Here is a 13,480-nt window from a genome sequence, read left to right as displayed (position 1 = left end):
GCTATTCCTTTAACTAAACCTGCCCATCTGCAGTATATGCACTATACTCTGCTTTCTTTTCCCCGACATCAAGCCACAGAAAAGCACATGTGACTGCAGCAGAGGTAAAGACATTTTTAACCAGGGCAATTTAAGGATATTTAACACACATTCTCATTTTCCATTTCCCAATTCCACAGTGCCCCCACTTTTATTATTAGCTGAATAAAGGGAAGCTTCAGCTTGGATCTGGGGTAACATGTACACTGAGGAATCAAGGCCAAGCTCTGCCTTGAAATATGCAGGATCATTCCTAACTAACCGTAAAGCTGCTTATTTGGCACTAGCAGTGGAAACATTGAACGAAAGGGGCATTCTCAATCTGCTTATGTCACAGAAAGGTTGGATTCTGACAACGTGCAAGGCTCCAAGCTGCAGCCTGATATTAATAGCTAGACATTAAACTCTCAATTTGGCTGGCTTAGAGGCAGCTCAATTGGAACAAAGATTTTTCTGCAGGAAACGGCCGATCTGGTTAGAGTCACATCACGAGAGATGAGTCTGAAGCAGCAGCAGACTGCAAACTTTGTGACTGGTGTGTGACGAGCTGGTGTCGCACAAAGTGAACCTGCCCTGCTCAAACCGCAGAGCACACCGGAGGTGCCGCAACTCAGGCTGTTGAAACACAGTTGCTGCAAATGTATTGCGTGCAGACATCTTGTTTTCCTTCCGTCCACCTCCTTTTGAATTCATTCGTTCTTAGGGCTAACTTACACAATCAAGTAGGGCAATGAGCATTTATAAACTATTTTTTAAACAAATGTGGTTCTGTTTCTTGACACAGCCAGTGGGGTATCACCCCACAAAGACATACCTACATATTTTCACCATTTTTGAGCTTGTTTCAGCCATTATGTAACCTTCCACACTACCTTGGCAGCTGGGCCAAGAAAATTTGAACGAAGTCCCCAGAGCAACTGGTTTCAGTGAGGGGCCCCTGCCAGAACACAAATACAAACCTCCTGCTGCTGTTTTCTCTCTGTGTCTGCATGGCAGGCAAAGATTCCAGACAGGTTTTTCAATATGGATCTTTTTGAGCACAAATGAACACCTCTTATAAGCCATTTAAACTTCATAATCCCACTTCCGAACAACTGCTGAGCCTCAATACTTCCATCAGGGAAAGTTTTGCTTCCATATTTCTCACAAGGTAAAGAAAATCAAGGCACTGTCACTAAAAACTCCGTTACCTACAGCGCTCTGAGTCCTCTTATTTCAATACACTTAATCTAATAGATTCTTTATAGCCTCTTAAACATGACTAAGCAACATCAGATTCCGGACTTGTATTGCATCATATACTCAAGGACATCACACTGCTTTATATGAGAACTTCTTAGGCTATGCAATCTCCTTTAGCTTTGCACTCAAAATCCTCATTTCACAGAGGTAGACAGAAGCATTCAGAATGTAAGTGACTTGCCAAATGTCACACAATGAGTCAGTGCCAGAGCTGGGAATAGAAATCAGGAGTCTAGAGTCCAGATTCTCTGCCTTATATAGAGCAGTAGCCTTAGTCTCCTAGTTTAGGAGCGTGCCTGCTCACCAGAAAGCCATTTCTTCCTTTACAGGATGGCAGTGTACCACATTGCAATGGCCAACTCCATCCATAAGCAGGTATAAAAACACATATGCATCTGCTGAGGCCACGTTCTTCATATATAAAAGCAAAGTATAAGGCAAAAAATGAGAGCAAGTTGCTGTTAGAGAGAATTTTAGAGAGTGCTATAACCTCAGCATCACCATCAAGACCAAATGCGATGTCACTCCTTGGGCTAGCTTCTTGCTTTCACAGGCAGTCTTGATGATTTGGAGGGGACTACCTGTGGGAGCTGGAGTGAGGAATAGGAATCTGGCAACAATAGAGACTGCTGAAATATCAACATAATTCTTCATAAGCCAGTATGGTCTACCAATAGGCATCAGCCTACTTCGATTGTTGCACTCATATTAAGCCCAAGTAAGTGTTATGCTACGTTGCTATTTTTATAACCAATATATACATACATACACACACACACACACAGGGGGCACGGAATGGTGGCTATGAAAACCTGTTTCTCTGTGACTGACACCTATTTTTCCCTGTTCTAAGGAGGAAAACTGGAGAATCTTTCACACAATTTGAATTTAGTATTCTAACGCTAACCACTTTATCAAACCATGCCACAGAATTATATTCCTTAAATAATTCTTCCTCTGCTGTGACACATATGCAAACGACACAACAAGGTCAAATTCCCTTCTGGTCTAACATCTGTAATATGAATGGATTACATATGGGCTAACTTTCATCAGTAAAGGAAAATCACATAGTTATATCACTAATACAATACCTTTGGCAGAGAAACGGGAATGAAGCTAATACAGTGCTATACCCATGCATAGAAGGCAGAGACAACGATCTCTATGTAAATCACAAATATTTGATATATTCAGACACATTGTCCATAATTATCAGATACTGTCCTATGGGTTCAGGACACACGTAAGGACTCAGAAACATGAAATATCTGTTTTACGGATAGGAATACATCAAAATCCAGCATTCTCCAATTTGATATTGCACCATGTCCTTAGCAGGCCAATGACCAGAGGAACTGGTTGCCTTCTTAAGGCTCTACCTCCAGTCACTAAGCACAAGAAGTATTTCTCAAGGCAGGGACAGATGAGATACCAGTGTGTGGTGTAACTTGGTCAGACTTCATTCAGATTGCAGCCCTACTGGAATAGTTCCTAATTTTATGGTTTTGAAGAAAACTTTAAAAATAAGGTCCCAATGTATACAACACAGAAATAAGGGTCTAAATTTGTAGATGATCTGAGAAAACTGCAGTAACTCACCAATGTGGGTACAGGCAGTAGTGCTTGAAAATTTATGTTATCAAAATATTTACTTATTTCAACAGTATTTAAGAAAAGATGGTATCATATGATGGAGGATTTCATCTGTACTCAGAGATAACGCATACTGCCTCTGGGTTCAGACAACAGAAACACTGGGGCACAGAAAACGTGTAAGTGAAGACAGTGCTTTGCTGCCACATAATGAAACCATCAGGGGAGAAGGAAAGAAGAGTAGGATTGAAAAGAGCAAAGAGGCCAGACTGGTTTTGTCCCAGAAACATTCACCTTCTAAATATCTTGGAAAAAACTACGCTAGAAAGAGAAACAAATGATTTTAAGCTGTATTGTTCTGATCTTCCACTTTCTCCACTGGAGCCACAGCCTGCAGCAAGTCACAGCACAAGAAATTACTTGGGTATTGTAGGAACAGAAAAGAAGTCATAAAAATATTTCCTTAGTCATGCTGTCTATGGTAATATCATTCCCTGAATAGAAATCTTCAAAATACTGTCTTTAAAAATGGAAAGAGCTCTGACCTTAGACAGCATGTGTCTTCCATCAGCTTTGCTTTTTTTTTCCCCCCACTTCTTTATTGTATCTTACCACAGCCATCTCCAGATGCAGGTACACAGTATAAAAACCTCCCTCAGTGGAAGCGTGTTTTCCATTGGACACAGAATAAACACATTGTGAGGGATTCCCACTGGAAAGAAAACTTGGACGTAGAGGCCAGTCCTTGCTCGTGTTTGAAAAAGAAAATGTATGTATTTTTCAGCTCTTTTTTTTCCCCTCCTTTCACTTGATCAGTCCACAACACAGAGAGGGAAAGGCCTGCATTCTGAGATGAGACTTCTGTAGGTAGTCTCGGAGCTCCCGCAGGGCACTTTCCCCCATGCTCTTCATCACCCACTGTCATCACATAGCGAACCCTAGTCTGCGAGCATCTCTCTGAGCACTGGAGCATAAGATCAGCTGAAAATCAGGATCCATTCCAAGTTTACACAGAATGTAGGATAAGGGGCCACTTGACTTTGAGGCAAGTCTTAAAAAAAGTCACGCAAGCATCATAGAGAGGATGTTGAGCTATGCCTGCAAACACTGCTGCTACTGTGGTGATTAAAAAAAAAAATACCAAAAGAACAGGTACAGTGAAGGTTACTGCTACCTATGTTAAATAAATAAATAAATAAACAAAGTATTTAATGTGTAGGATGTAAGGACCCTGTGTACCCAGGGTTTGGTTACGATTAAAGGCAGTTAGGAAGTAGGAGGAGTAGGAGGCAGAAGAGAAGATTTAACTTGGCTTTCCTACAATGAGGTATTCTTCTCTGGTGTCTGAGTGCCAGTTTGATCTGGGAGTATTACACAGGTTCTTGCAATTGGAAATACATTCATTAGTGAGCAAATTCTTGGTTTAGGTGAGATAGCACTGAAAGGAGCATTATACAGACACACCAAAAGACATAATCTCCAAACATCTAATTCTACATCCGCTCTACAGAAGTAGAAATACTTAAGATTACTTCCTGACCTCAGAGACCTCCAGTGCTTGAAGGAGTTAATATTTAATGGCTTATTTATAGTTCATATCCTGCTCAACTAATCCATATTTGCATCACAGAGGTATACAGAATAGCAAAAGCAACATTAAGGCAAACCAAAGAATGAAAGATTGCCCAGAAAGCTCCTCTTAGCAGACTTGGCTATCAAAACACTCTCGCTACTTCTTTGACTTACCCACAGTGTCACAAGGCTCGTCTTTGTGTACGCAGAAATCTGTCCTAGAAAGAAAAACAGAACAGAATTGAAATGTATCCTGTGCCTCCAGACTTCAGGCAAGGAAAAAGCAGTGATGCATGACTCACATATCATGGGTGTTGAGGTTTGAATGTTGTTTTTTTAAAAAACTGCTGTGCAGTCTACATGATGACAACAGAGATAGCAACATTGATTGCTACCACAAGATTACAAGCAATTATGTGAATCAGCTCCATATTTAACAGTCCAATTTAACAGACTTATGATTCAGCATGTAAAAGAGTCCTGCCTCACTCTACGATGTCAGACTTCTTCAGCAACTGGATTAAAACAGAATCTCTTCTTTTCACAAGAGAACCGTAACAAAAAGGAGCAGACACCCTGTGATGCAACAGCACCATTAAAAGTGGGAGAAAGAGATACTGGGGTCACTTCCTGGAGACACAGCACTAATCGTATATACCCAGAAATTCTCAGTTCTTCACTTTTTTTTCTTCCACTGGAATAGAAAAAGACAAGAAAGAAGCAGGACTAAATGGAGAAAGACAGACATTGACAAGGAAGAAGAAAGAGAATTTCAGGATTTGCCAGGTAACAGCTAGGTGAACTGGCTTCAGCTAAACTTATTACAGTCAGATTTGCTATTTTATGTTTTGAATCCAACACAGAGGTTCAAGAGACTTCATTTGGTCTCCGTTACTCCCCACATCTCAACCACTCTCCCCAGATCTCATCAAGGCAGGAAGAGATACTACATATGCCACTGGCACCCACAAATCAACCAGGGACCCATGGAGCTGTATTAAATACAATAAAAAGCCACCATCTAAGTGCTGACACTTCATGTGAGATTTTGTAACCGAGATTCCTCACGACAGAAAAACAAGTGTGGGAGGAAAAGTAGTTTATAACTAAATTAATGGTTTGAATACATTTCAATAAGCACTTAGACCTAAACTTTAGGAGCTATCTTGACCAGACCTGCTTTGCAGTGCTATCCATTATGAAGAGGAGCTGGAGAAAAACATCACATGTGCTAAAACATTTCAGAAGTTCCTTAACCCAAGGGAAGACAAGGAACCATAATGTCTATCATTATGGCTTTCCTCACCCTGTGGGGAGGCTAGTGAGAGAATCGTATTAGTGCATTTGAAGTGTGTCATTTGAAATGCCTGAGTCCCCAGTGGGATTTTGAGTTTAAGAGTTTGGCAGGGGGAAGATTAAAAATACTTCGAGAGAGATAATACTTAGCAAAAGAAAATACTTAGAGAAAGATTAAAAAAGCTTTTTTCTTGAAGCAAAATATGAAAGTAGGATTTATAGGAAAAGGAATTTAATGCCCAGGACTGTGGCTGATGAACCTAAGGCCTTCACACCAAACTCCTTTGAAAGTCACAAATCAAGTTGCCAAGGGCTTGGAAGGAGAGAAACAACAGCTATTACCAGCTCTTGTTAAGCAGACATTGAAAACTAACCATGCTTTAATGCAGAAAAACCATAACAACCATCAAAGTGTTAAAAAATCAGATAGGAACAAAAGAAAATCGGAAGCTACAACCACACATCAGCCCCAGCTTTCATTTTTCACTGCAGCCTTACTGTGTCTCGACACCTTGGCATTCCAGCCTTTCCAAAGAAGACTAATGACAGTCTCCTGACAGAGCTGGCACAAGCACGCCTGCTTGAGTTCCCAGAGCTAGCTTGACGGAGGTTTATTTAAGGACTTATTATGTTATATAAACTGGTAAATCAAACAGATGCTTTTCTTGTGACAACAGATAGCTGAACTATTAGTAGATGGCAGGAGGCCATTGCTAGAAAAGCATCTTTCTTCAGGGGCTGGCCAGCTCTGCAAATAAAGTACAGCAATTTTGCTCCTTGCACTTTGTGTTCTACACTGAAAGGTGTCTGGCACTTTCAGGCAGCACCCTGGAGAAATTACCACCATGTTATAAAATAAAGGGTCCTGCAAACAATCCAGCACAACTTGCAGACTCTCCTACAGAGGTCGAACAATCCCTCTCTGTAAAGGGAGTGCTGGGATGCTGTCCGGTCAGGGAAGGACTTGAAACAGGTCAGCAGGAAGAACTGAACATAGCTGCCCAATTCACTGCATGTGGGCCTGCAAGTATGAAACCTCTTCAGCACATCCTTTAAACTGTCATAAACACAAGTCCAAGAGAAACCATCCTTCTATTCAAAGATCTTGTATCAAAATGCTAGGCTTTAATCATCCAGTCCTATTGTAAACATTTTACCCCCAAATTCTGCAGCCAAACAGAAAAGCACATCCAAAACCTTTAGTCACAAATGAGTTTGGTGGGTCTCAGTCTTCTTCCAAAGGCAAGCAGCCACCCCACCACAAAACCTATATACTGAAAACTCCTACAGTCCTGTCCTGGCAATCAGAGGGGAGCCAAGGCCTGAAAAGCCATTTAGAAAGATCTGTCTCATTTGTGGATCAGTCACACCAGCGAGGTAAGATAGCCCCATCATGGCACTGAAATTGATCTGCTTTTACAAAGATTTCAATCACAGGTCTCTCTCTGGAGCATTTTTGAGCTTGACTGCCTCTATATTTCTGAAGTGAGAGCTTGTCATGAATGATATTATAATGATACTTCAAGGATATAAAAAAAAGATATCTTAATATTCATTGCATGTGCAGAGGTCTCTTATCACAGAGACATAGTTTTGTTAGCAGAATCTTTTATAGAGCTATGTTGGAATAAAACTCTGACTGCAGTTCAAATCCGAGATCTGACCTTATCACCCTAAGTCTTGGATAATATACTGAAATCACACGCTGTAGCTGTGAAGCAAATTTACTCTTCACTTTTAGCCACTGACTGAATCAAGCGGGACATGTGTTCTCATCTTCTAGGGACCTGTGAAATTCTTGGTCATTATCACTTGTGGTACTGTGCAGAGTGTTCCCATTAGGAGACTTAAACAATTCTAAAATAAATGAGAAGTCAGTTGTTTTGTTCAATGAAAATAGCCAGAAAAGAGCTCAGAACTCCTCCTACAGTCACTCTTCCATCTGGCTTACACAAACTGGAAAAAAATACCTAACTGAGCTAAGCTAAATTCTGCAATTCAAGTCCTTCCTGTAAGAAAGAAGGACAGTAGTTGAACTGTGCAACATGAATAAGAAGTATTCTGTTTAATGGCCACTTCCCAGCATCCTTCAAATGACATCTTTTGACCAGTTTAACCCTGCAGGGTCATAAAGCTAAAGGACAGAGGAAATTGGTACAGTCAAACATCTGCCCAAAAAACGCCTTCCCCATCCATATATACGTTTAATAGCACTATGCGCCCAGTTTCCTCAATGCACATTGAATTGCTTCATTTGCACATTTAATGTAAAGGCAAAGAGGTGGAGAAATGTGGAAGGGAGGAGAAGGCTGCAAATAGAATAACTACACCAGCATATCAGGGAAAAAACCAAGTCTTTCCTTAATGACAGCTCTGAATTTTGTTCCTATCAGTGTTGTGTCATTCTTTGCTCTGCTATCACATCACCTATAGCCTTGTCAGTGACCCAAACACCTACAGCCAGGAGACGTGAGAATGTCTGAAGATTTCCTACGGAATGCAAAAGACAGAAGATCAACAGGGGGAATGTGTTTCAAATGAGACATGCTTCTAAAATCACTGAGACACAGATTCTGCAGACAGAAGTTATTCTGTTCAGCTGCCCATTGAAATATGAAGGACATTATCCATAGATGCCAGAGATCTGAATTTCTGCAAGTTCAAAACCAGAATTTGAACAAGAAAAGTCTGATGATTATAGAGACCACAACACTATACTCAGACCTTCAGAGCTATAACAGATTATTCTCACTGTCTCATTTATTTACTGAACTGGATCATCATATTTCACAGACATAGTATGCCTCTTGTTTGGAATTCAATCAGGTGGATACTATTAAAATCCCACAGAAGGGATACTTGCCACCTAGGTAACCTACTTTTGCATACAAATGAGTACATGGGGAACATCAGTTAGAGGTGAAGTTTCAAAAGGCAAGTGTGCCTTGGTGTTTCAAATGAACACAGCCAGATTGGAACCAGAGGGATTTCTTCAGAGGTTGACCCCAAAGAATCTGTTTCTAGTCCTAAAGCTGCTGCAGCTGCTGAAAATTCAGCTTCTGCTTTTTCTGGCACAATTACTTGTGCTGGACATGCTGTTGCTCCCATATCCTCTACCACTGGTCCATCTGTACAGTCTGGGGAGGGTCCAGGGACACACACACACACACATCCAAAGCCAAGAGTAGAAAACCTCATTTTCCTGATGCAGGAATCAGGCTGCTGGGCCAGCAGTCTTCTAAACAATGCTGCATCCTCTATGCAGCAGAAGCAGGATGGGTTAAGGATGACAAGACACAGCAAGAAGGAAGGAAAAAGACTACATGTACTTTGGGGTCAACCACTGCTGGCGTATCAAACAGGAAAAATGCTGCTCTTATGCACAGCAATGTGCTCCCTGGCCTGAACTTTCTGATAAAATCAGAATCTAATTTCTAGACCAACCAAACCTGTATCAAACCAGCTATTCTGGCTGCAGACCCCTGCAAATCTATTGAACAATTCTTCCTACACATTCTTTCTACCATTCTTCCTCAGATGCCTGAGTCCAACTCATTTAGCCTGACATTATGCATTCAATTTTATAAGCTGCAGAGAGACTGCACAGATGAAATGTTCTGCTCATTCCCTCCACCCCATGCTTAGAGCACATCAGAAGAGATTCTGTATGCCTCACTTGTCATGCAGGACAACTGGATGCGCAGATGAGTTTAACAAAAATGTTAGTTATTTATTTAGGCTCTGATCCAACGAAGCACATGCTTAACTATAACCAGGATGTGCAGCCCATTGACTTCAAAGGAACTATTCACCCTGTCTAAAATGTTAAATATCTGCTTAAGTGCTTGGCTGGACTACATTGAATACAGAGGAGAGAGAAGGATTTGGGGGAACTGCACACATGTCTGTGAAGGTGCATTCTTAGGAACTTTTCTGGCCCCGTGCCCTGCTCACCAGCTATTTTATTAAACACTCACCAAAATCCCATGGATAGTTTGCAATGTGACTATTTACACAATAGATTATTACAATCAGAATGGCAGTTTATGCAAAACCATGCATTTCTACTTACATTGTTGGCAGAGAAAAAAAGGTGAAAGAGGTGAGTAATATTGAACTGCCGTACAGACATTTCCTGTCTCAAATTTGGGTAAGAAGGGGGCAGCAAGTAGTGTTTTCCTAGCACATAAAACATCCATCTTACACTATATTTTTGTGCTCACTTTAATTATTCAGAGATCATTTCTATAGCCATGCATTCTATATTTACATCTTAAAGTATGCAATCAACTTAAAAGACCATGGATTTGCTCCTCCAAAACCTCACCTATTTTTTCTACTTGTACCAGCTGGTGTTAAAAAAATATCATCACCTGTGCTGCAGCCATGTCTTGCCTGTATCCTGAGCACGACAACGCTCGGTTTCAGGAGGAGACATGCTTTTGCATACCTTGCTAAGTATACACAGACGCAAGACAAATCACTTTCATCGGAGTCATTTGAGCCATCCAAACAGTGTGTAGGTAGCAAATGTATCATCATCAACAGATATTTTTCTTGGATTACTGCTAGACCAGATAACCCCATCGTTGACTGTGGGCCATTATTGGTTGAAGTAAACTGATAAACCAGACCTTACTATACCTGGTTACAAAAACAGCAGCATCCACTGGAGGGGTGTCATCCCTCGCACCAGGAACCTGGTTGTTACCAAGGTATTTTGCCCCACCGTATTCTTCATTTTGCCATTGACAAAAGCTCTCCAGAGATCTCTCTCCATGATGCCCAATAGACAATTTCGCCTTTCGGAAAAAAAAAGGGATACAAAAGAAATATCAGTCACAGTCTTTACATAAAGCGTTAAACTTCTGATGAAATACCAGAGGCTCAAAGACATAGTGTGATACAAAGAAAAGTGTGAAACCAGCTTCATCTGAGCAGGTGAACTAGGGACTTTGGATTCCACACCAACTTCCATCATTTGATCTACAGAACAAACTCCATCAGCTGGCCGCACTCATAAGATTCTAATACAGAACTACATTCACAAGTCTCGTAAGTCTGGAAGTTATATATTCGATACCAGAGCCATATAATTTTTAATCTTTGTAACAGTTAACTCCTGAGACTGGTTCTCAACTATTAGGTGGACAAAGATTTACCAGGAAGGATAAATAAAAGAATTAGAGCTCTTTTCACTCCCATAGTGTGGAGTACTTCCCACCTTTAATACTGCCTGGTGTAGCGTGGCTCCCATTGCTTACAATTTATGATCATGTGGCCAGACCTGCCCCACTTTCCCCCCCACCCCAGCACAAGGATCCTGCTCTGCCTGTGAGACTATCACAGTACAATTACAGCAGCAAGGTAAAAACGAGTTAGAACTCACAGGACGGTTGCGGAGCAGGACTAGTTTGGTCACTCGAATGCTGACTTTAATTCCAAGACTTTGATGTTGAAACATGTTGTACACCTGTTAAAATGCAAATAAAACATCCACAGTATATCAGTACAATACCAAAACCTAGTAATAGTTGAAGGGACTAATTGTGACTAAAGTTAGACATTTATCCTTCCAAAAACTGACCCAAAACAAACCCAAATGGGTTGTGCTACTACACTCAACAAAACAAAGAATTTTTAAGAGCTACTGTGTCACCACTCTAACAGTTCCACATACTACAGTGTAGCTAAAACACTTGCAAAACCACAGTAGGTTTGCTCCTATCGTACTGCTTTTGGCTTCACCACCTGAAAAATTTGTCACAGACTAATCTGAGCAAGATTCAGCATTCAAGGCAAAAAACATTAAAACAAAGAAATGCTTTTAAATGGAATAAACAAGAGGAAAAGGGTTCCTCAGCAGCAAAGGAGAGAAATATTCCAAAGGATCCGTAAACATAAACCAAAGTCTCAGGAACACGGACATACGTTATGAAGCATCCAACTAATATGGATCTTCAGCATTTAAATATCAGAGATATCTGAATGCAAGAGGAAATAATGGTGTGTTTTAGACTTCAGGAAATAGAATGGAAAAGCAATTTCCCTCTGTTATTTTCATATCTTATATAAGAGAATAGTAATAAGGCAGCACATAATGACACAAGCCTCAGGAAATACAAAAATAGCACCGGAAACTACCTTACTACTTTCTCCAGATTTTGCATTCCAGTTCAGATGCTTCACCTCATTTTTATAGGTTAGAACATAAGATCTTAATTGATGCCAGAATTTTATTCCACCAATTTTTCCATGTACAAATGCTTTATCTAGACTATATCAAAAAAGGTGAGGGCGGGGTTTATTTTTAAAAAGGTTTAACATACATCATAATAACCTTTGGATGAATATTGTATTCCCTACTCAGTCAAAAAAAATAAAATCAACATCAGTGAAGAAAGACTCTTGACTACCGTGAGGCAGGATTTGGCCTCAGGTAAGCTATACTCCTTACTCACATCTCTTTTGGCTAGAAATATCACACAGGCTCAGCTAACTTCCTACAACAAACCCAAGACCTGAACACATTTTGGATATTATGTTTTCAACGCTTGGTATTTTTCCTATTTGTGCAAATACTCAGGAATGTGCTCAGTGTAAGAGTGTTCTTAAGCTCTTTAGTGTTTGGAGTTTGATTTAAGCACACACATAAATGTTTCCTATAATTTAGGCACAGACTGCAAGACAGACGCTACTCAGTATTTGACCCACTGACCTTTAGCATGAGCACAATAAGCCATTTATCTTCCCTGTGGCTGGTATACAAATGCATACAAGTGCTGGTACTATTTGCTTAGCTCGGGGGTATGTTGGTAGAGTAGCTAAGGCCTCTCACTACAGACCTGGGGGGATAAACTTGACACTTGCAGAGAAGGGCTCTGATGGTGGACTTATGTGTAAATGGAGACCTGGACATTCAGCTGAGAGGGTCAATGGGGCATCATGCTCATCAAGTCAGTCTCTCATGTCAGCCTCTACAGAGGTTAACAAACATTTGCCTGTGATGGATGCCTTTGATTTGCCTAGATCACTGCTAGCTCTGACCATCCCATAAAGATTTTACTCATAAAATGAGAATACAGCAAACTGGTTCTTATCATTAAGCCTAATGGATAATGGTGCTTGCCTTTCCCCCAGAGGAGACAAGCTGCCTGCCTCCAGACGCAGCACAGAGAGATCCAAACACCACTGACTTCAAAAGGTAGTTTTCACTGGTAAAACATGCATAGCAAGAACCAGCTGCTGGTGAGTTTAGCTGTCAGCCCCTCTTCCTTTTCTCTAGTGCTCTCCATCCTTAGGATAACTTTGACTGCATTTGTATTTGCATCCATCACTGATCTCAGAAGAGCCCAACCTAGCTAGCAGCAGCAACAATTGGATTCTAAACCAAAATACACTAGGCATGCAAAAGAGGCTTTACTTTGCTTGTTTATTCAAGCTTTGTTTGCTTATTCTCTTAAATGGAGCCCAAAGAAGCCCCAGGTTGATGGTAGTTTGTGTTGCCTAGTAGGAAGAATAACCTTTCCCTCTGCTAAATAAGCCTGACTGGTACAAGTTGCTGTTCTACTTCAGCACAACTAAAGCCTTCAGACACAATTCACCTAGAGAAGAGACAGACCCTTTCTCATCAGAGATCTGCTCCAGCTAGCTCTGCTTCCATCCCCCACTCTGAATACCTCAGAGGCTGAACCAGACTTTTGAGTCCATGAGATCTGACTGGATTAGAAGGGAG

General features: G+C 40.9%; 1 protein-coding gene across 2 annotated transcripts in view; it reads right to left on the bottom strand.

Annotated features, from left to right (window-relative positions):
* ADAMTS17 (ADAM metallopeptidase with thrombospondin type 1 motif 17) overlaps window positions 1-13,480 on the bottom strand; it is a 191,499-nt gene that overhangs the window by 141,429 nt on the left and 36,590 nt on the right. For both annotated transcript variants that reach the window (XM_054215400.1, XM_054215401.1), the window contains exons 5-7: window positions 11,135-11,218; window positions 10,390-10,547; window positions 4,624-4,667 (exon numbers count right to left, since the gene is read on the bottom strand). In XM_054215400.1, coding sequence (XP_054071375.1) covers window positions 4,624-4,667; window positions 10,390-10,547; window positions 11,135-11,218 — 286 coding nt within the window. The remainder of the gene's footprint in view (window positions 1-4,623; window positions 4,668-10,389; window positions 10,548-11,134; window positions 11,219-13,480) is intronic.

The sequence above is a fragment of the Rissa tridactyla genome, chromosome 9, assembly GCF_028500815.1.
Source record: "Rissa tridactyla isolate bRisTri1 chromosome 9, bRisTri1.patW.cur.20221130, whole genome shotgun sequence".
Taxonomy (NCBI): Eukaryota; Metazoa; Chordata; class Aves; order Charadriiformes; family Laridae; genus Rissa; species Rissa tridactyla.
Note: the sequence above shows the minus strand (reverse complement) of the source record. Positions and strands in the feature narration are given on the sequence as shown.